The following is a 24,390-nucleotide window of genomic DNA, read 5'->3' as shown; positions in this document are numbered from 1 at the left end:
TGGCTCCTTTGTCAGACTTGATTCTTTAAAGATTATTATCAGTTGAATGGATTATATGTTTGCACCTGAACAGATGAAATTAATTGATACAAATGGCAGAAAATTATTCAAAGTTAAACAAAGTGAAAAACCACCATTTAATTAGAATACATTATTAGGCCATTTTTTTCAGAATGTGTGTGGCTATTTTGAGCCCCAAAGCCCAACCTGTAAAATTAAACATCCCATCCTGCTCCTCTCCATGCTCTCCCATCACAGATGAATGCTTGCCCTTTCCATTAGCCCTTTCCCTCCCTCTACCAAGCTTCTTCATGTCCCCACAGTTTTCTTTGTTTAAATTCTGTATTTATCCTAATGTATGAAGGGCTGTAGAGCATGGGATATTTCTTCTTTAGTGGAAGTGATGTGGCCACACCTATTGAGATAGCATGATTTTAAACAGCATTATAATATTTTAGAAGGATGTCATATTGCAAATTCCACATGAAATAGTATATACTCTGCATGTTGGAAATCCATTTAAATGTACTGCTTACATATATGAGATGTCCCACTGATGTTCCTTTTAAATGTGCAATACGTGAGCTTACCTAAGGCAAATCACATCCAATAATTATTCTAAAAAGTATTATTTAAACAATTCACACCTTGCAAATAGGTGTTTTAATTCGGTCATCTCAAGAGACATTTTAGTAGTTCTCCTTTCCAGGGAAGGGAAGAAAGAAATAGTCCAGTGTACAACTCAGCTGGTGTCTTAAAACTTACCTAAAGGCATCTGGGAAAGGTATTAAACCATGCAAACAGGAGAAAATATCAAAAACCAAGCTCCTATCTACTTCTACATCACTACCTCCACTATTGTCTGAGTAATTCTAACCATATAGTATATGGTTAGAATATATATGATCAAAATCAGCTCAAAATTTTTAAAAAAGCATGAAACATCCCAAAATTTTGTATGATTTCTCACAACATTGTTTTCCTGTCCCTAGCAATTACAAGCTGCACACCTACAAGACTTCTAGAAAATTAATTATCTTATTTTTTTTCTTCCTCCCCTACACTTAGAGGAATTTATGTTCACTAAGTATTGATACAAAATGTTGAAAGCACTGTAATGCCCAAATAGAAAGACCATCTCTACTCTGTAAGGAGTGAAATTATTCCTCGATATTTAAACAATGTTAACAAAACTACAAAGATCTTTTTTGGCAAGAAGTGCTACATAATGGTTCAGTGTCATTCTGGAAATACAATGTGCCTTCTCAGTGAGTGAAAAAAAAATCTAATTAACTTTTAAAAAGCTGCCAAAATGAACAGTAGGTTTGCATAGTTCACCAGAAAGCCTTTGCAGAATGGGAAATCAAATTGGATTAATTTACATAAGCTGTACAAGCAGAGTGGCTAAGATTGTAGTATACTAAAAAAAGCAATTTCTCCCCCCCCCAATATAATTTAAATATGAAACCTCAAATATTTTCAAAACAGATGATTCATCAGACTTCTGGGAAACATTAAGAGCCAAGCTTTTAAAAGTCAGAATAGACTCAACTGAGATATGCTTCACATTTCTTTGAGGAGAGAAAGATCTGAGAGGTTTTGACATTGAAATGTAATTGCTAAAAAACAATCTGTTTCAAAAGTCTAGTAAAATTTGGAGAAAATGAAACAAGTAGAAGTATGTTCTTTCATTTCTCCATTTTTTTAATCCCTTTTTGTGTTTTATTCCACTTGCAGGAAGAAATGTCTTCATCTCCTGTAGATGAAGCAAAGTTTCTTGTCAGGAAATCCAATGAAGCACATAAAGAAGTAAGAGGAGCTGATGCTAAAAATATAAAATACTAGAAAAAGCTGTGCAACTGAAACTCCTACAGCCAGTCTAGACCTGATACCAAAATAACACCTACAATCTCCCACATGAAATACATAAGGGAACAGAGAGTCCAATGAAGCAACCAGAGCAGACACCACACAGCACAAAATGTCAGCTTTTCTAATTTGAAAAAGAGCATGTAAGGAAAAAAGGCTTATACAGTGAGCTGCCGTTTCACCTCACAAACCAGTTCCCATCATTAATCCAGCATTACCTTGCTGAGAAGAAACATTTCTTTTATGTAAAGACGACATATTTCTGCTATGCTGGTGGTAAGGATAGGCTTTGCTTCTTTCAGGAGAGTAGCTCCTGCTGCTGACACTAGAGCCAGATCTGCTGTGCGGAGAATCCCTGCGGCTCCCTGGCGATTCCCTGAAGAAAGGAGAGTCCCTCTTGTGAGGGGATCGATCTCTCCCATAATGAGAAGAATAGAAGCTTTTCCTTCTGAAGCCATCTCTGACGTCCCTTGGAAGACAACAGAAAATTATAAGTAACTTGTTTATCCTTCCAATGTTTATGGAACAGCACAATGGCAACAGTTCATGCCTGGTAAACACCAACAGGTTAATGTCAAACACATCCAAACTCTTCAGTGTTTTTAAGAGTACTAGGCAAGGAATAAAAAACAAGTAAAAGAAGTAAAAAAAGAAAAATGTATTTTTTTCAGATTTCATTACTAGAAGCTAATTCCTTTCTCTTTCTTGATAAAACAGCTAAAATGTAAGAAAAAGACATTGACGAAATGAGAACTCACACAATTTTGTCTGGATTCAGTACATTTACACCCTGAAAATTAAGCCTTAATTTACAATAGCTAAAAAGAAATATGCAAATATTGCTTACATTATTTGGCGTTTTTCAGCTATGTTTTTCTCATATTTTCAAGGGCCTATATTCTTCATTTGATTTCACATACCTTGCTGCACAAAATATCACTGGCAGATTTCAGCTTATAACCAGCAAAGACAAAAAGAAATCTGCAGAATAACTATTCTCTCACCTATGAATCCACCCAAGGTTAACTGTTGAATGAAAATATGAAGACTAATATCTCCTAAATATGTTTCTCACAGTACACAATATTAATTTTGAACTTTAATGTAAAATGTCACAAAACCAACTGATTTAAAACCATATTTTAATAAACACCAAAACTTTCTACTAAATTTAAATATTGTTACTCCAGACCACAGCACAAATGTGTTGGTTATTTGTAAGTTATATTAATGTACATGTCTGTATAAAGGTGAAAAAGCACCCTAGTATAATTTCAAACTTGTCCTAAGGAATCTCAGAGCTAAAAGACATACAAGCCAACTGAATCTGGACTTGTCACTTTTGCCTTGGTGAGAAGATGCATTGGTAAGAGTAGCAAGTACTTCTCAGCTTCTCCATAGAAATCTCCAAGATTTCATAGCATTTCTAGTAAATCAGAATGCATCTTCTCTCCTATTTCACATCAGAGTCCAGTATTTTAAAGAGAGGAATGCCTCTCAAAGATCTGGTGGTCTCACTGAGCACAACATAGCTATAGCCAATTTTATGTCAGTGGAGAAGAAAAGATGTACAATTCCTACAGCATGTCACAGGCCCATATTTGTGACAGATGACAAAGGATTTCTATGTTCCAAAGGTGTCTTGGGCTCCAGAAGCTTCACAGGCAGCACCACAAAACAAAACCACTGTGACACTGATGTGTTTACACAGTGCAGGTTTACTTCTTACATGGAAAGCACATCTTCATCATATGTATGAACATTTTATGCAGCAACAGACAGGAAGTGTAAGTTCAGGCTTGAGGAACACTAGATTAACCCTGCACTGAGCTACTTTTTCTAGCTAAGTGGGGGATTATTTATTTGTTAAAGAACATATTGATCAAATATTTATCAGGAATGACTTAGGCACAGCCACTTTTTCTTGCATTTCCTTCTTAATCGCTCTCTTTAAACAACGTTACTTATTTTTAAAGCCCAAGCTTTCTGGCAGACAAGTACACCACTTTTATATGTAAAACACACTTTTACAACCACGTTATTAAACCCTTGTATACAGAACAGTTTATTATGCTAATGTTTATGAAGCCCCAGCTATTGCACATGTTTAATAAATGCTCTAATATCCACGTAAGAATTTTCAAAATTGTAATTGAAACACTTTTAACCAGGAAAACATTTGAAAGCCACATTCTGCAATAATATTATGAACCCTAAAATAGACTCTCATTTTCAATTTTCAAATTTTTATTTCATCACTGCGTGTCTGTTCTTAACTAGAACATATCTCATACAGAACATTCATGCCATTTATATTAAGTCTGTTGCTTGGGACAGCATAGCAACAGCATAGCATTTCTGATGTTTTCCATTAATGTAACATACTGAACAGAACAAAGTAAGCATTGTTTTACAGTTATTTTTTTCCTTAAATACTTAACCTAACATACACCTGCAATTTGGTAATGAAGGCCCCAATTCAGCAAAGCAGTTAAGCACATGCTTCAGATTCCAACACATACTCAAAAGGTTTATTGAGCAGGGACAATATTTAATAGAGATGCAAAATAGACTTTAAAATAGAGCTACTGCCCTTCACAACAAATACAGAATTAATCCCTTTTATATAGCATCCTTCGAATCTTTGTATTTTGTGTTCATAATTCACACTTAATCCTAAAAGCACAATTTTGTTCTCTCAGCAGTGTTGCAACAGGAAGCAGTATCCTTGTTAACCTCGATGAAACTTTACTATGAAGTTCTCACTAAAGCTGACAGTCTTGGAGGAGCTTCGGAAATGTTACAAAAACAGTGTGATATACCATTCACCAAAGGCAGCTGGGGGAAGAGCTCCAGCCTGACAGCTACTTCAGCTCACCATCAGTTCCAGTTTCCTCAAGGACACAACACAACTACAGACCAGACAAAGGTAGGACTTCCTGCACAACAGAGAACCAAGAGAATACAACACTGAGGAGATTTCCAGTTGCCCACAGAACAGAAACTGAACAGTGGTATAGCTTAAGCTCTGTGAAACAAAGATTAGCACAAACCAGTGTGTCAGGTTTATCTCTTAAGAGTACTTAGAGGTAAAATTAAATCACTTCCTGCATGTGAAATGCCCAGGAATAGGGAGGTACTTGGGTACATGAAGCACATCACATGCAATAAAGGAAAAAGCTTTACTGTAAGAGGACTCTTAGATCACTCATTGAGTTTTAGCTACTGGGTAACAGCCTACAATACTTCATGCTCACTATTCTCTGGGACTTCTATACAGTGCTACATTGAACTTTTCAACTAGGACATTAATCTACATCGTGGTCCAGCCATAGTGAACATAACTCTCATTTTTGACACTGAGCTGAACACTGGCAACAAACCAGCATATTGTATGGAATAGAAACAGGAGGGTCTTCCAGTAATTCACAAGTGAGTGCTGCCTATAACCTAGATTAAAAAATCAGAGATATTTTTGTGATCCCTTCCATCTGAGAAAGATTACTGCTACTGTCAAAGGGATTAAACACACCATTTACAGGCTTGTGCTTAATTACTAACCTTACCTAGAAGTAACTCTCACACTTCTATAACTTCAATTTATAAATAAATTGAAAAAACCATAAATAGCTTCTGCAACACCAGACTTCAGTGCAAAGTGATAAAACAGTCAAGATCTGAACTGAATCCTTAACTGAAAATACTTTTTCTGCCTCATAACGCAGATGCAAGGGGGGAGGGGGAGGAAAAGTTAGACTAAAATTGCTTTTGCCTGCCTTTTCAGGACATTGCCAAGAGCTACCAACATGAATCAGATGATGTAGAAAATTTTTAATAAAATATACAACTCCCCCAGCCTCTAAAAGAAGAGGCAAGAACACCTCCACTTTTAACATCTTCAAAGTAAATGTAGGTGGTGCAAGATTCCAGCCACCCCTCTCCCAGAACTCGTTCCATTTCTTTCTAAAGTACACAGTACACGGTTGTGCAACAAACCAACAACTTACTCAGGCTCTGATTTGGAGATTTACTATAATCTCTTGTTACTGCCCAAAGATCCTTATGCAGATTTATTATAAGCTGAAATAATACAGTGAATTACACCATCATAGATAGAAGGAATTGCATCTGATTTCAATGGCTTTCATTTGAAATGACAATACAATTTCTTATTGACAACTGGTTTTCAACATTTTATGAGTAAGCAAGTAACTAGAGCACTTGTGGTATCTGCATTTTGCTCCAAATGAAATTAACATAATTAGGACCTGCCAGTGTAATCTTATTAACAGCTTTCTGCATGAAGGCAAAAGGAAATGGGCATTGTGAAACACTGTTTCAAGAAGAAAAGGATACCCAGAAATATCAAATGTGCTAAAAAAAGAATTTGAAAATATATAAATGTTTCATAATTTTTATGCTGCATGCAGTACTTTTGAAGTTATCATAAGCAAATCTTTGTCCACCTCAGTCAGTATGAAAGCTACTCAACTCCTCTCTCCTTGCCACCACCTCAGGATGTCATAACAGGTCAGAGAATAAAAAATAAGACAGTATGAATATTACAGCAACATTAGAGAGAAATACTTCTATGTCCTTTAATTGAATAGTAAAGCTATGCACTGCAATGGCCTTGGAGATCCCACCCCACTGCTCCTTCTTCTTAGTGCCCTCCTCCTTTTCACTGCCATTGATATGTACCATTAGACTTGCTGCAAGATCAGCCTACATAATAAAAGTATATTCAAACTAAAACCCTCTGTTATGTGACAGGGAGAAATTATGGTCAATCACAGATAAGGACAGAGAAACAAAGCAACAAAGAGTCCAGAAAAACACAGATTTAAGTACCAAAGAATTAAGAACAAACAGCTTTAGGCAACTCTGCAGAATAAAGACAAAATGTGTTATTTAGACAAATTAAGATCAAATTAGACAAAATAACTGCATTCAAATGCAATTGACCTTGGTTTTTCTTATTTTTAAAAACAAGGGCTTAGTAAGACCCCCCAGTTTCTCTAAAATAGAAAACAAAACATTGGTTTTACATTCCAGAGGGAGTATTTGCTTTAAATGATGGACCAAACTACAATTTCTAGAAACAGCTACATTTACAATTGCCCTTTGAGCAGCCTACCACCCCACAAGACTAAAGCAGTTCAGACAACTAGCTCAGGGACCTAGCTCATAAACCTCTCCCATTTTATGACTCTATGCAGTAGCTGCTAAATAAATTCCTAAACAAACTTAATTCAAAATGGAAACAACTGAAATCTTCTATCTCAATATAAGCTTAAAAATTGGAAAAGAGCCAGGAAGCACAATATAGTACTTTACATACTTTTGTTTTTCCTAATGCCCTAAAAGATGAGAGGAACAGGTGAACATTTTATCTTCTAGACAAAGTTCTAATGGACAAAGATTCCTAAGTTGGTACTTGCACTTTTACTGTCGTCCTGCCTCAGGCAGAGACCAGCACACAGAAAAAACATTTAAAACATTTCCCTGAGGTACCAAAGCACATTGATATCCCCCAAAAGTGTCTTTTGTTTGAGGGCTTTGAATTTACTTCACACTTTGTACATGCCAAACAATTTAATGTAGACAAGCATTTGTCTTATATACACACTAAGCCCCAGAGAGAAATATTTTTGCACTTTAGTTTAGGGACATAAGTGAATTTTATGTTCAGCAAGCTATTACTTTTTCCCCAAAAGCTATCTTTAAAACCCTTCCATAGAAGAATCCAGAAACCATGAAATAGCTGCTGGAAGAGCACTTAAGCTTTTCATCAGTGTGCTGCAGAATGCCATGAGTTCATTGGCAAAAGAACACAAGTAGTGCTAGGATATTTAATTCATTGTGGTGGGCTAGCACACAGAACCAACTATGTGAAACGTACAAACACCTGAAACAGAACCAGGGAGAGGGGAAGGACCACAATGGCTCCTGCTTAGATAGTTAAAACTGCTGTGGAAACATACTTTTACTGTAGGGAAATCAGTCTCTTTACTGCATTTGTGACTTTTAATAATTAGAGTAAATAAAAGAGGTTCCTTTACAGAATTCTACAGCAGCTGAAGTTAGAATCAATAAGGCTCAAAGAAGTAATAGTCCCTTTTTTCCCCTAAAAGTAACATACATATCTAGCAATACTGGCTGTGAGTAGGCTGGATGGGGCATCTGAAGATGTCTCTCTTCCTGCAGGGGTTGGCAAGACAACCTTTGAAGGTACCTTCCAACTCAAACCATTCTATTATTCCGTAAGTCAATACATTGAAACATTTTTTCCATTTTACTTCCAAGTTTCATAATCATGCTCTCAAGCATCATTTTCAAAAATAATCAGGCACACTAGGCTAGATAAGTTATGACTTAATTTAACATATGCAACTGTCAAAAGTCAGACCTCAGAAAACAAAGACATTCACTCAACTGGCTGGCCCAACCCTGCTGCATGCAATGACATCAATATTCAGTTTCACTTAGACAAAGGCATTTATTGTCAGCTCATAAACAAGTTCTACAGAGCTTCATATACAAAGGAAAAAACCTTTAAGGTTATGCAAATACATATCATGAACTAATGTCAAGACTAAGAATAATTTGTTACCACGCAAAAATAGTATGATCTTTTTAAAAATAATACCAACAGCATGAGATCATGGAATTGCTTTATTGATGGACTTTTCCTCAGATGTAGATCATAACACCTTAAACACAAGGAAATGACACATCAAAAATTTTCTCTTTGAAGCAAAATATTTAACAAAAGGCTGTCTAAATTGTCAGGAACATTAAACTTTTTCCTCTCCTCTCCTCTCCTGTATCCTAATATTCCCACCCCCTCTCAATGGGAATTGAATCTAAAATGTTTAGTATATTCAAAATAAACAAACAAGTCCTTGGAACCTAACAGATGATGAATAAGAATTTACCTTCCCAAGGGAAATTATGTCAAAGCCCTCTGTGACAATACACCTCAACATGAGAAAGCCATGACTACATTCATCAGTCCAATTCACTGGCTTGGAGATTGTTTAGTTTGATGCCATCTTAACAGAAGCTGTCTGCACTCAAAAGGAGACTCCCTTCTCTTTCCCTCCCCCACTCTCTCAGAAACTAGCTGTTTTTCAATGAAGTAGTTAGGAAACTTTTCCAGAATAAGCAAGTGCTACCCATGGGAGTTTGCCTCATTATTTCCCAATCCAGCATTAACTTACTAGTTTTGATACCATCTATAGTGCTAGCTATAAGACTGGACCAGGAGAGCTCATTTTTCAAAGACTTCCTTTAAGAAATACATTAATCAAGGCCTTACACTGTAAAGGTACATAATCTCATCTTTAGGCACATTATCCTATCATACATTGTAAACAGATGAGCTCCTTACAGTTCATTAGCATTATGTAAACAACATTTATTAGAAGGAAATAATAATTTTCCCAAGATGTGACTAAGTTTTAAACAATGAATCAATGTTAATACAAAATTTAACTGACTTTGCACAGACTACTGAATTTTTCCTTAGAGGTGTACCACAACATATCAACACCTGTAGTAAACAGGTGTCTCGCCTGTTAGCTCCTGTTAAAAAATATAATGATGACATCAATTTCATATGACAATTTGAAACCTTACAAAACTACAGTGGGAAACAGTTCCACACACAAAAAGCCACAAATCCTTAAAATGTAACACAGCTTTGGATCAAAAGCAAGTCAAATAAACATGATAGCAGTTGAGAATTGACATGATGAGAACTTCTGGGGTTTGTTTTTTTACCAAATTTGGTGTGTTTGCTGTAATTTTGTCAAATAAATACTTACAAGTCAATTTACTACCTGGCCATTCCTTATTCAACAACAATTTTTAAGAATATAAAAATATTCATTGCAAAGTTTATAAATCTGTCTTTATCCCTTCTCAATGCCTCAGAATCACAGCAGAGAAGGTGTATTTAAATGTAACTGAAACATTTAAAAGTACCAAAGTATAACAAATACCATACACACAGAATCGGACTGAAAATACCTATTATAATTACACTTTTCAAAAACAAACTCACCCAATTTTCTCTTAGGGCTTTTAGAGAAGTTAAATCCAAGATTTAGTACCATTACACTTTCATATAACAGGCAGCTCTAGCATATGAAGCTGTTTATTTAGAAGCTCAGCAGAAAAAAAAAATCAGTTAGCAGGAAGTTCTGCTAATTTGATAGTTTAAACTCCTTTCTCTCATCCTGAGATGGAAACTGCATAACCAATTAGAATTCTGCAAGATCCTCTAAAAGGAACAAAACTATCAGTAAGCAATTTCTGAAAACAAACTTGTTTTCTAGCATCAGATAGATAAATTTTGCAAAGAAAATAAAACAGCGTTCAATAAACATCACAGTCAATTGTTATGCAAAAAAAATATTTAAAATATTACTCTCTCAGCAACTGAAACTAGCTGCCAGTGAAAGCAACATTCACCTTCCAATTTAGCCACACGATTAGCTAAAACATGCAAAAACATTCCAGTTGAAAATAAGAGCAATTTCTACCTCCTCCCTATACTTTTACGTTATAAGATGGTGGTACAAAAATTCTACAGTTGAAGCCCTGCTACTAGTCTCTCCTTTACCCCCCATTCTCAAGTGACAAACATTTCAGAAGTGGAATGACAGCAGTCTTGCTTTGAATGAGGTTTCCAGAATAATTCTAGATATAAGTACACAGGATCCATATGAGCAGAGCAGAAACTCATTTTGACATAAAATTCCTAGTAAGAAAACAGGCAGTGTTCACATAGTCTCTGAGTTCCAAGTTAAACAGAAGAAAGATTCATCACAACAATAAAACCAAAGTTGTCCAAACTGAAACTTTTTAACTTTCAGTTGACCTGCACTGGTGGACGTTTCTGATTGCTCTTGATTATACTCAGTCTTCCATACAGGACATTTTTAAAATGCCATGTGAATGCATGAGAAGATTTGAGTTCTTAAAATTCACTCAAAATAAAAACTTATAGACCTACAGAACCCAAATTGCTAGCATACAGTAAGATATATTTAACTCTGACTGAGTAATCACAGTCAAATTATAGAACATAAATCTGTTTGAAAACAAATTGGTTGTCCCAAGCACAAAAGAGCTACAGCCAGCAGAGCAGAAAACAGTTCCTAAAGAAAATGTAGCAACTACTGAATCAGTAAGACTGCTGCATAAAACATGAACTGAATATGAAGTCATTAAATATTTAGTGTAAACCAGAATCAACTTTTCAGTTGTATATTACCTATTATCTTGTTCCAAAAGGTTCTCATTTTCCCCCTCCACCCTCCAAAATATCATAAGCCAAGATAAACTAATTTAGCTAGCAGCTTAACACAATGGGTTTTCTGAGCAAAAGATTTCAACAGACAAGTTCTTGCCTGGAGTTGTAGACAGGTATAACGAATTTACCACAATGATCTATTATAAGGAAACTGTAATTTTGTATATGAATAAACAAGCTATTCTACCCAGACATGTGAATACCTGAGAGGTTCAATGTTCTGGCAGAGATTCTATTTATTTATTAAAAGAAAAAGGCATGTGCTAATGAGTACGATTACAACTCTGCTTATCAATCTCTGTCAAAAGCAAGACCATTTTCTTTGGGTGACTGCCATATTTATTTCCCTCCACACGTTTTTTAATAAAGAATGAGGTTCTTGTATGATGTCCCTTAAGAGCTGTCAAATATTGCAACGAAACAGCAGACTTATGTACATTTATAGCACCATCTCATAAATCCCTTTGGCTAAGTTTATCTTCTATAAGCAAGACACATCAGTTTACATTACAAGAAAGTTTAAATCCAAATCCTAAAGGCCTCACAGAATATAATATATTGCTTTAAAGTATTATACTATGTAAACATGTTCACTATTTCATTAATTAAAGAAAACACAGAGGGAGGAGAAAAAAAAACCAAGAAATAACTGCCCCCTGTAACTCAAAGGTGATTGCATAGTGACAATGTAAAGGCCTATGACACGTCTGGACTTTCAATATTAAATGCTGCTTTATTCAGAGAAGAATCAGTGACCCTTAACTTCCATCTGGAGACTCTCTCATCAAAAGTTTTCATTTAAAATAACCATTCTAACCAAAGTACAATTTTCATCTCAATGCATGATCTTCAGACCGCAACCCTACAACATCCTGTCATCACTTTGTGCACTTACAAGGGGTTAATTGCTAAATAGAAGGGTAGCTCAAGCAGAGACCAAAAAGCCAAGACTGCTGAGCTTCTATCCCCCACTTTGCAACCAATTTATTCCATGGCCTGCAGAGAACCCATTCTCACTGTGAAGGTGCATGCATCTAGAAAAACCAAGGTATATTACACTTTACCACCCTAAAGTGGTAATTGCAAGTTTAATGTTCAGAAAACCACTTTTTTTTCCCCAAATAAAAGACAATAAGCCACTGATTTAAAATACTTCCAAAACAAAACATAGAACTGACTGATGAATCTCAATTGTTCACAGATCACAAACTGTTAACAATTAAGTTTCTACATTTTGCTAGCCAGTTTTCTCTCATTTGTAGCACCAAAATTACTTCAGTATTTCCATTTATTACAAAGTATTTCCTAAGCACTCCAGAAAATAAGTAGATCTGGTTTTGATGGACAAATGCATTAGAATTAAAGACTGGACTGCTAAAACTACTTCCTAATTTCACTTAGAACATGTGAGAAAAACCCAACACACAAACAAAACAACATACATAGTAGCAATAAGTTTCCTCCATTAGCAAAGGAAAAATTATTCATATGTACAGCTGAAGAGGGGATATTAATGTCCCGTGTAAGCCACTTCTCAGGAGTCTACTTTTTACTTATTCTACAAATACGGCAACCCTTATTTTACAAAAATCTGGGCCTCAGATAATTCTAAGGATCAAATTTAATGCATATGTAGCTGGGATTTACAAGTGCGTCATTTTGTAATTTCTCTTTGAAGATGAGTCTTACCCATCTTAACTTGCCAAGTTTCGTATATTTCACATCTTGTAAACTCAGTTTGGTTGGTTTAAAAAAAAAAGAATGAAGTAATGCTCTGTGCACTCAAAAGGATTAAAATTTGGCATGACTAAAGTGAACAGCAGCTAACAATCTTCTAAAGCATTTCACACTGAAAAGTTCATCTGACCTTATAAAAATGAACTTGTATGCAAAACCCATTGCTATGAGGCCCATAGGGAAGTACTGCACAACTAGAATCCTTCAACATATAACAGCACAGTTCCCTGCAACTTTTTAAAAAATCTGATGTGCATGAGTGCTTTGCAGAAATGAGCGTATATTCACTAAAGACAAGCACTAACATAGCTCCAGAAATTATCAACATCTGTACAAGATAAATGTACAAAGAAGTCACATCTTAATTGATCTCTACTCCTTTGAATTGCTAAGTCTCACAATTCTCATAGCATCAGCAACCAAGACATAAAGGTGTGCAGAAAGTTTCCTCCAAATTATGATGTACAATTCTTTATATATGCCAACCACACTTGGACCAAAAGGCACTTGAAATCAAGCTAAAACAAAATTCACATCAGCTCCTAGAGTTCAGAATTCCTTAGGTGACAACAGGAGAGAAAGAGCTGAGAACTCATTTTGAAATCTATGCCCCGCACATCCTCTGAATTCCTTTATTTTTTACATATAAAACTGTTGCTACATTTCTCTTCATAGAGAAAAGCAAGGCACAGTTCTTCCCAGGAATATTTCTGGGTTTCACATTCTCTGAACAAGAGAGAAAGAAAACACAATGCTCATGTCACTTGTTGTGCCTGTGTTGTGCCAAAGTAGAATGCAATATGGAGATTGTTTACCTAGAGTGAGGATGTTAGAGCCAAGAGTGTGTGTGTTGGACTGTCATCTGACAGTCAGGGAGAGTCAGGAGATGAGGGCAGCTCTGTGCAGTTGTGCACAGAGTAAATGCATGGCAGAGTCCATTTAGATATAATGTATGTAATATAGTATAATAAAGTAATTAATTATGGAGTCAGATGCATAATTTTCTCTCCCTCTCCAATGTCAGGATGCCTTGCTTCAATATAAAATATGTATCTTTGCCATAAAAAAGTCACAGTCAGGATGACAGATGTTCACTAAACATAGCATAAAACAGGGCTAACAACCCTCAAAAAGCATGTGGAAGGAAGGGTAGTGCTCCACTCAGTGCCAGACATGATAATGTCTACCATGTAAATGACAACTGCTTGGAAACTGGAGCAAAATCCTATAAAGAGGGAGGCAAGAAAAAAAAAGACAGTAAGCCAAGTGCTAGAACCTCTGCAATCCTCTTGTCACTCATGGAGAACTGCTGCTGGTCATTAGACACATCACAGCTGAAGCCACAGCTCTACAAATGGTAAGTAGGCAAGCATGTCCTATTTTTAAGGAAAAGGCAAGAAGCTTAAAAAAAAACCCCAACAAAATAGCACTGAAGAAACAAGAGGAAAAAAATAGAAAAGATGCCTAACTGCTGGTTTCTTCAATTGCAAAGTTAAAGAGAATTACAGAATGATAGAACATAAGGATTTGGAAGGCACCCACAAGGATCACTGAAGTCCAGCTCCTGGCCCTGCACAGGACATCCCCAAGAGTCACACCCTGCGCCTGAAAACATCGTCCAACACTGCTTGCACTCTGTCAGGCTTGTGCTGTGACCGCTTCCCTGGGGAGCCTGTTCCAGTGCCCAAACACCCTCTGGATGAGAAACCTTTTCCTGATATCCAACATAAACCTCCCCTGACACAACTTCAGGCCATTCCCTCAAGTCCTGTCACCACAGAGCAAGTTGCAGACTGCAATGAGGTCTCCCCTCAATCTCCTCTTCCCCAGGCTGAACAGACCAAGTGACCTCAGCTGCTCCATAATGCTTCTCCTCAAGGCCCTTCACCATCTTGGTTACCCTCCTTTGGACACTTTCTAATGGATTAATATTTTTCTCATATTGTGGTGCCCAAAACTGCACACAAGACTCACTTAAGGACATTTGATATTGCAGATAAGCAGCATTTTACTTTGGGAGAATTTCAAGTAATGTTTTTCAGCACTCTAAATCAAGATAGGGGGAAGAAATATACACAGGGTAAGAGATGAGAAAGTACTTTTTGACAGGTATGTTTTCAAAAACCAAAACAGGAAAATATGAACAATGAATACTCAAAGGGAAATGCTAACATCATACTGTCAACTTCTTACAGCACATTTTTAGCTGCTGATTACAATTTTAAAAATAACAAAGAAAGCTATTATTTCTGTTAATAAATGAACTGCTATTGCTATTAAGAATTTAAAGTCACCATACTAACTATGAAAACCCATTAACCATACAAGTCTCTTGATTGTCTAGCTTTTAACTATCCTAACTCTATAATTTTTTTTAAAAAAATCCTTCTGGATAAAATCATCTTAAACCTCTTCCTATTTCCTCAAAGAAAAAGAATTATGTGTACTCCAAAGAATTCACCTAAAATAAATTGAAGCATATCCAAAAAGAAAGCATTTTTGCACAAAATAACTTTTTAATATCATGTTTTGTGGAAAAATTGTCTTTGAAATAGAAAGTAATTAGCATTTTCACCACTAGAGACAATATATACCATGAAATGTACTTTGATTTCCTCCTTGAGATACACTACATTGCTCAATAGTGAGCAATATACAAAGAATTGTAATTAAGTTTAATACAAACATGGAACACTACAAATGTTTAGCAGTCTGATCACAAGACTTTACTTTCAAGATTATTTACTATGCTTATATAACAAATCAGTAGGATTTCATTCAAGTCCAAATACATTTGAACCATGGATCTTTATGAAGTTCTTCCAGAGCATTATTGAGGTTGTGTAACAGCTATATAGCCTGAACTATATCATATATATTCAAATAGTACAATCATATACCACACAACACATTTATAAAACCTTCAACAAAATGAGCTGACATTCTAACCTCACTTTTTTAAACCTTATTTTGAAAGGAAGAAATCAGGATGCATTTAAGACAATCTTTTTGACCACTGGGTGCCACTCTTGTTCTGTGTACAATAAACTGCCTGACACTAACTCAGTCTTCCCAGTCTTCTTGGTTTTTTCCTCAGCTTTAAACAACCCTAGTTGTTCTAAATTCAGAGGAGAAGATGGAAAAACTTTTATACAAATTTTTATTAAGCACTCCTTTTCAAAATATTTTATTATTTCTTCTAGCCCCAAGAATGCAATTCTGAAAGAAGTCTATTGCACAAAGACCCTTATGACATATGAAGGATTTCCTTTATGATGAGGTTATAGAATATTCCATCCATGTTATGTCTAAATCATCCCACTCAGTGTAATAGATATCTACTGCAACTCCCTGTATGGATATTGCCATTAACAGCATCATACTGAGTTTACAACACCACACATCTAAGGCTTGCCCTGTCTGAGCTTTTTCTGACCTGTTTGCAGTCTTTTTTTTTTAACTTGCTGCTGGTTTAACAGCAATTTTTCCAACTGGCCAGGTGTCTATAGCTAACTTGGTTTACTTCTGTGGATCTTTGTATGGTACAACTATAGTTTTACATATGTAGCAGTAACACGGAGTTATTCTATGATATTATGATTAACACCATGAAGCAATATCTACAAATACAGGCTGGTATAATAGACATCTCAAGAGTGGAAATGCAGGATGTGGCATACAAAAGCACTGCCATCAGATGACATTCTCAGATCAGACTGCTAATATTTCATCTATACTAACAATCAATTCTTGTCTAAATATTTAAGGTGACTTTCATCCTTGTCCATAAATTTTGAGTTTAACACTATCCTGTGCACTTTATTTGCTAACTCAAAAAATCCATATCAAACATCATTGCAGGCATATGTATATTACAGCCCTATGATTTACTACTAGTCCTTAAATGGGAACCTGAGGTAAAGACTAAGAAGGGTTCATAGAAATTAGTATTACACATGATGGAAATATATACTCATCAGTTCAGCTGAGAAAACAGGGAGCTCAGAAGAAGGCTGTGGTGAACTTCATAATCCCATTATCTATCCCCTCAACCTTTAAAATGCCACAGGCATCATTATATTGTAGCCCTATTGGACTGCAGCTGCAGAATCAAATAATAGAACAAAGAATTCTCTGAAATCATGTAAGAAGTTTGACTGATCAAAGATGCATTAAATTACTTACACTTCCAGGTTACCATTGTAATAATGTTATCATGATGCCTCCTATCCTTATTAAACCAGAGACTTTCATGTCATGTAATTTCTTTAATTTCTATTTCAAACAATACAACTAAAACCCATTTTTCCACTATTGTCTTTTACTTCAACAGATGTCCTTTCCCAGCTACTTCACTGGTCTGCTCTACCAGCTGTTTTGGCAACCAAGTAAAATGCCCTAAATATTCACAGCCTATGCACGGCACTACCAGAATCAAAAAATACCTGTATTCAGGTCTTGTAGGGTGATCATCCCTTGCCCATCTGTATCCTGATTCATCCTGCAAAACATAACATGCAAAACAACTGCATGACACGTATCTCAATGTAAGATGTCAAGTACAGATAGCTGCCAAATTGTACTTAATTACTGCAAAACCAAAGCATTTAATGAGCTAAAAAATATTAACCCTTGCAACAAATATCTTCTCAATTTATTCACTTATCCATTTACTTTTTATTTTCTTCCTCTGTCAATATTGAAGACAGCAACTTTGCAATGCTATACCAAACACAAGCTACAGATGTTTCCAAAGCATATATATATGCTCTGACTTAAAGAACACTTTTATCTTCGAAATATAAATTACCACCAACACCTTGAAAGTACAGAATTTCCAACAGCTGGCTTGCAGGGGGCAACAATAAGGACCTTTCCAGTATTTCAATTACCTACTATTCAAGCCTTAATGAGAAAATAAACATCATAAACATGAGAGAAGAATCACCTTACGTACACCTCGGTGTGGAGGGCCACTTCTTCGGTCGTGGGCAAAACTACGGCCCTCGTTATAGCCTCTGTACTCAGCGTGACCGTAATCGTCATAGCGACTGTAATTCCCGTCCCCGGGCCTCTCAAGCAGGGGTGGCTTCTTGGGCACAACGTTTACTATTCTGTGGTAATCACCCTAAACCACAAAACAAACAAAACTGCTTTTAACAGCTGAAAATCCGTAATGCATAAACAAAAGCAGAACCAAGTTACTTCTAAATATGGGACTTAAAAGAGGAAATTGCACAGGGAAACAGCAAACATTAAACATCATGCCAGTCTGACAGTGGAATAACTTATTTAATCGAATTGGACACTACTCATATTTAATCCTTAGGCATTGAAAGTTTAATTATAGAAGGAAATTTTTGAACATTATTTAATTGTCTTTTGAAAATTTATAAGCATTAGCATTAGCTACTTTCTGAGCATTGGTTAGCTACATGTATTTCCCAGATTTTTACATTATCTTTAGAATGCAACAAAGCAAGTTACACCTGTAATGCCTGCAAAAAAAGAGTCCATTTGAAAATACTAACAATTTTTCTTATGTCCATAACATCCTCCGTATTGCAGAGACTGTATTTAAGATAGGCCTTCCTTCACAGCCTGATAAACACACTGAATACAATGCAGTAGGTGATCTGAAGATTCAAGTGATAGAATTTTAACACTCTTGGTTTCTCTTTTAGTGCAAATTTCAAGCAGCTTTTTGCTAAAACACAAATTTAATTTATTTCCTTCAAATAGCATGTCATATACCATTTGTCAACTAAAGAAATTCTTTGTTTATTAAGTACAAATTGCACAGCTGCAAAAGATGCAAATTCAATTTTACTAGAACTAAGTTTTATACAAGTCAATTGCAAATAAAAAGGGAATGAAAACATGAATGCAAGATTTTGTATTTTAAATCTTCTTCCTTTAGCAAAACAATTTTTCATGGGCCTTAAACAAAAGCTACTAATGCAGAGACTTGAGTTAGAATGCACAATTTGGTGGGAAGGGAAGGGGGAAAGACACTCAAGCTATTTTTTTTAACAGTAAGAAGTCACAATCTAATGCACTGATAGTTTCTGCAGAAAAATACATTGCATTCACAAACTGCTAAATACTGTCATGCAAAAAAAAAAAAAAGAGTTGGTTCTGATTTCAGAGACCACCCAACAAACAGACTAGAGGGCAATCTAAAGCCAGCCTACAGCCATACAGGTGCAAAGTGGAGACTACACACACAGTCACAATGCTTGATCTACTCTTACCTCATCGAACATCCTCCACATGTAATTTTTTTTTTGTTTGGTGTCTTACAAAGATGCGCTGTGCATCTTAAATAAAACTGCTCTCTGCTTTAACCTCACCCAGAAGACCCCACCACATAACTATACTGACACACAGAAGAACAGTTACACCAAAACTCGATGAGTATCCTACTCTCACAATTATGCCAAGTGCTTGAAATTTCACATTCTTTAACAATAACTGTGTTTCTGCTACAATCTATGCTTGACATGCAATTAGCACCCAGTTTAGAAGAGGACACATCTCTTGCTTTCTTCAAAGAAAAGATACTTCATTCTGTATCATTGGGACATCTCATTTCCAACCTACTAACCTAGCAGCAAACACTAAGCACATTAACAGATTGAACAAATTAATTCCATTTCACTTGTCGAATCAAAATTAAGTAAAACTTCTACACGTGGACATAAATACAATAGCACAGGCTTACAAGGACAGGAAGTGCCTTCCAACTATTCTGAATCTGCAGAGCTGTATGAGAAGGAACTCTATATCCATCTTTCAGTATGGCAGAGACACCATATCTTGGTTTGCCCAGCTACTGGGGATGTTGTTTTGGTACAGATAGGTAATATGAATTCTGATGAGTGTACTCTGCTACTGCCTTCAACCCCAGTTCCAAACACATGTCATAAAAAGCTAGCATTGAACTATCTAGTTAACACTTGCATCAAAATGAGTGCATCACATCTTTTAGACTATAAATTTTCATAATGCCTAATCACACATTGTTCTCTGTACAGCCTGAAAGCTCATGGGAATTTTGAAATATCAGTGATGCAATGGTTAAATTAAATTGGCAATGTGTTAGTCAAACGACTGAAAAAACATCAGTGAAAATACATTCTGCTTTTCCTCTTGTCCTATCTTGATAAGCATTTTGGAGGAGGCAGCTAAACATCCTGTGAAAATCAATCCAATTTCCAGCTTGCTGAAAATGAAGAAATGTTACTGTTGCCTGTCACAGTAACAGAAATGTCACAGAATAGCCAACCACTAAAAAACTACTCAATAAAGAAGCCTATGTAATTAGTTGCATAGAGTAATCACAAGTCTCCAAAGAGATAAGATGAAAACAAAACAGAGGGAACCCAGAAGATGCACTAAATCAGCTATGGTATTATTTCAACATTTACCATAAGTAAAAGGGAAGTCAGTTAAGAGGAACTGGGTCATGAAATTTTATTTTGCCAAAAGCACATTACACAGGATGTAAATAGAAATATCAAAAAGTATTCTTAAAATTCTATTTACCAGGTAATACCTCCAAAGATAAAGCTACAACCTGTTTTATTTATTGTTGGAGACTTCAGACAAGAGTGAAAAAAAATTGCCCAACTCTGTGGGACAGAGAATTCCTAAAAGCATTCTGAAGTTGTTCTATAGTACAGCTTCTACATTTGCTTTTACAAGCATACCATACATACATAACACACCACAAAAGACTCTGTATCTACAAAGCAGATTTCTGTTGCCACTCTCCTTGTCAAGTGTTTCCTTTACAGAACTCCAAAGCACAACTTTAGCAAAGATGTACTTTTAACACTTGTTAAAAACATCTTCTCCTATACTTTAAACATTATAAAAAAAGCTTTGTTGGTGACAAGAACAATCATGAAAGAAGTTCCTTTACCACATCAAGTTACTATATTAACATATAGCAAAATATAACATTAGTATGGCCTCTTGTTTCCCAGAAGTCATTAAAAATCCTGTGCTTAATAACGCAAAGAATTACAGCAAAAAATCAGTTTACCAAAATACAAACACTCTAAAACACTTCCAACAGATTTGAAAACTGAAAAAAAAAATGAAACCAATACTTAATTCAGTAGGCAGCTTATTACTTCTGTGTGGATGCAAGTACCATATTGCTGTCTTCAAGGAACGGGAAAAATGAACTTGGGATATACTAGGAACTTACACAGGTACATAAATCCATCCCTATGGTACAGGTCACTGTATAAAGGTACAGTATAATGTTACAATGCTACAGATACAATGCTCACTACACACTTACATCACCATGAATCCTTGGAGGCAGACGTTCTCTCGGAACTCTTTCATAGTCGTATCGCCCTTCAGACCACATCTCATCTCTTCGATAGGCCACTTAAGACAATGAAAACACAATTAGTGAAAATCAGACTCATTATGAACAGACAAAAGGACAGTGAGCAGAAAAATAAAGGTTCCAGGATTTCTCCCAATACAATGTATTATGCACAAGCCCTGTACATAGACTTCTTATTATTAGCCCTTTAAAATATGGAAAGCATGTCATGTACTTGGAGCAAAAATAACTCGCAGTATGGGCAAGAACATGGAACTGCAAATTAGCCCAGTACAATCAGTAAAATTACAGGACTTAGAGATACTATAAAAGACTCTATTGAAATATATGCATATTGCAAATACTAGATGTACAGACAAATGCATACACACATACCTTAAAGCAATTTTAATAATGTTCTGCTAAAAATACTGGAACTTTAAAAAAAGTAACTCAACATCTATTTATTAGATTAAATAACTTCTACTTTTTAATAAAATATAAATTTGAATTATTTAATCAACTCAACTGTCTGGAAAGAGATAAAAATGCAGCACTTAATTTCTTAGTACAAAGCCCCACATTTTGATTTCATGCATACAATACATTCTTCACATGCAGGTACTTCCTGTTTTAAATTGGGAGCCAACAGAACAAAAAAATACCTCTTTTCAGAGGAAAGTGACTTTATAAGCAGAGTTAGTCATTAAAGACAGGTGGAAATAAATCATCATCCTAAGAGATTCTAGTCATGCTGTGCTAGACAACACAGACGTGAGGAGTTCAAACCTTTCTGCTGATTATAAAGGTGACAAATTATCTACTATACAACACTGAAACTAGATATGCAACTGCTAGAATTATGTTTTTCGTTCACAGTAGTAGCTCTAGCTGTTAAGAACAGTCAATAGGGAAAAGTAACACCAGGTCATGTTCAGAAAGAGAAATACATAATGTTACCTACATGCACAAAGTAAAAACACTTTACTGGAAATAGACTTCTGAGGCTATATAAAATTACTGATTGTACAGATGCTAAGAATCAACATAAAAGAGTTTATTAACTGTAAACAGAGGTAGCACTAATTATGATAAACACTTTTGCAAAATATAACCAACACTCACGTACTTACTTTCCTGTCAGTTTTAGCAACTCTGCTTCTGAAGATCCATTCACCTACCTACAAAAAAAGTAACTGAGGTTAGCAAAAAATACAAATATATACATCATAAGTATATGTTTTTCTGTTAAGTAAACCAGACAGGTACAATCTAAAGGTTTTAACTGCCTGTACCCTGTGGTCTGTCTTTGAAAAGAAAATAAGATTCATCATAAGTTGCATGTGATGAGAAGTTAATTAAAAGCTTGATCTAACAAAGACTTTTCTTTTGGTAAAAGAGAGTGAATAAAGAAGCTCTTTCCTCAACTACAAGATGCATCTATGTTCAGAGATTTTGACCCTAGCATTGGTTCAAACAAACTAGATTATCTTCTTAAAATTATAGTCCCATTTTATAACAGACTTGACCTTAAGTTTGTTCTTAAGGTGTAGCAAATGGCTGACTAAGCCAACCATCTGATCCCAGTTTTGGTAAGGACAAAGGTGAGAGGATCCTCTGTCCCTGCCCTCTCCAGTAAGCTCCACATGAGAGTTACTAATTCTGAAATCACTGCTCATATTGCTGCATTGGATGGTCAGGTGCATCATCAGAAGCACCTTCCTGGCACTTGCACAGTAACTGCCTCGACTTCTCTTTATTTTGTACTTCACTGACCTTTTCCAGAGCCTTAAAAATGCACACCAGAGCTATATGCGTATGAACAGCTCTTAGGCCAACCCCATGCCCTCCTTCCCACATTACCAAGAGGATGCTCTATCTGCTCTTAGCTGTCCCCACTGTCCTCTTTTCTTTGTGCTCAGAAAAACACTTGAACATTTCTGTGTTTTTCTGTACCAGGAGGGACAGAATTAGCTACAGCAAGACAAAATCATTATGCTGAAAAGGCATCACGTGCTCTGCCCTAAAACACTTCACTGCTGGTCCCTCATGCCCAGCCTTTACCACACCTTGTGTCTATACCTGCCCACAGCTGGGAAGCACCTGGAGTGGCCACAGCACCCACTCCCTCCCCTGCCCATCCACAGCCCACCCATCTCTCACACAAACAGAGATTTAGGTACTTGACGGCAAACCCGCAGTTTTTTAGACAAATAGCAAAATACCAGAAGCTGAATTCTTCTGAGGAGGTTTTCAAGTGGGTTGCTTTTTTTCCCATTTGGACAAATACAGTAGTATCTGTCCTTTTGCCTGCAGAACTTATTGAAACTGCTAACTGAACACAATGTTCAAAAAAGTAACACATCTCAGCTAAGTGCTACTGAGGCTGAGGGCAAACTTACACTTCACGCTGCTTTATCAGTCAAACCACCTCCAACATCCCAACACACATCACTGGCAGCAGGCACCAACACTCACATACACACCCCATTATTTTATCAGGAAGCAAGGCTGATAAAAACACTCCCTTTTGTTATCACTGCCAGACCTCACTGAAATGAGCAAGAATTAAGACCAGTATTTCAACAAAAACAGAAGCTGGGAAAAGGTAGAGATACACTATCACAAAAGTCAACAGACTGACAAAAATATACAGTAGACAACAAACAACTATGCAGGTGGAAGAAAAATCTCATCTGCATTTAAAAGAATGAAATGAAGGAAGTTAATCAGGCAGAATCAACCATCAAGTACATTGGTTAAAATGCTGGTAAGGTAAACAAGTAGAAGACCAATTTTATACAGAAGACAAAAAAGACAAATTTTAGCTGAGAACAATGAGATAAAATAAGGATCTATTTGAAAATACCAAAAGAAAAAAATGCTTGAATGGAAGAAAATGCAATTCCCAGCATCCTGAGCACCTTTTATCTGTTTCTACAGAAAAAGAAAACAATCAATTTCTTAACTGATGTGACCTGATGCAGCTTTAATAACAACCATGGACAGTTTAAACTCTTAGGATCAATATCAGAAGATTCCAACAACAAAGACTCAAGAGTTCAAATCTCAAATTTGTTATGCTGTATTGAGATTCATCTGTTCTCTCAGTAGG

At 35.9% G+C, this 24,390-nt stretch overlaps 1 protein-coding gene across 4 annotated transcripts in view; it reads right to left on the bottom strand.

Moving 5' to 3' along the window:
- The window catches only part of PPHLN1 (periphilin 1), a 57,421-nt gene extending 34,965 nt beyond the window's left edge, over positions 1 to 22,456 (bottom strand). For all 4 annotated transcript variants that reach the window (XM_039726899.1, XM_039726900.1, XM_039726898.1 and 1 more), the window contains exons 1-5: positions 22,409 to 22,456; positions 21,243 to 21,334; positions 17,877 to 18,056; positions 17,374 to 17,429; positions 2,088 to 2,338 (exon numbers count right to left, since the gene is read on the bottom strand). In XM_039726899.1, coding sequence (XP_039582833.1) covers positions 2,088 to 2,338; positions 17,374 to 17,429; positions 17,877 to 18,056; positions 21,243 to 21,334; position 22,409 — 580 coding nt within the window. In that variant the 5' untranslated portion in view covers positions 22,410 to 22,456. The remainder of the gene's footprint in view (positions 1 to 2,087; positions 2,339 to 17,373; positions 17,430 to 17,876; positions 18,057 to 21,242; positions 21,335 to 22,408) is intronic.
- Between the last annotated feature and the right edge of the window lie 1,934 nt (positions 22,457 to 24,390).

The sequence above is a fragment of the Passer montanus genome, unplaced genomic scaffold, assembly GCF_014805655.1.
Source record: "Passer montanus isolate IOZ18808 unplaced genomic scaffold, ASM1480565v1 scaffold6, whole genome shotgun sequence".
NCBI classification, from domain to species: domain Eukaryota; kingdom Metazoa; phylum Chordata; class Aves; order Passeriformes; family Passeridae; genus Passer; species Passer montanus.
The sequence above is the reverse complement of the archived record's forward strand: the minus strand, read 5'-3'. Positions and strand labels throughout refer to the sequence as shown.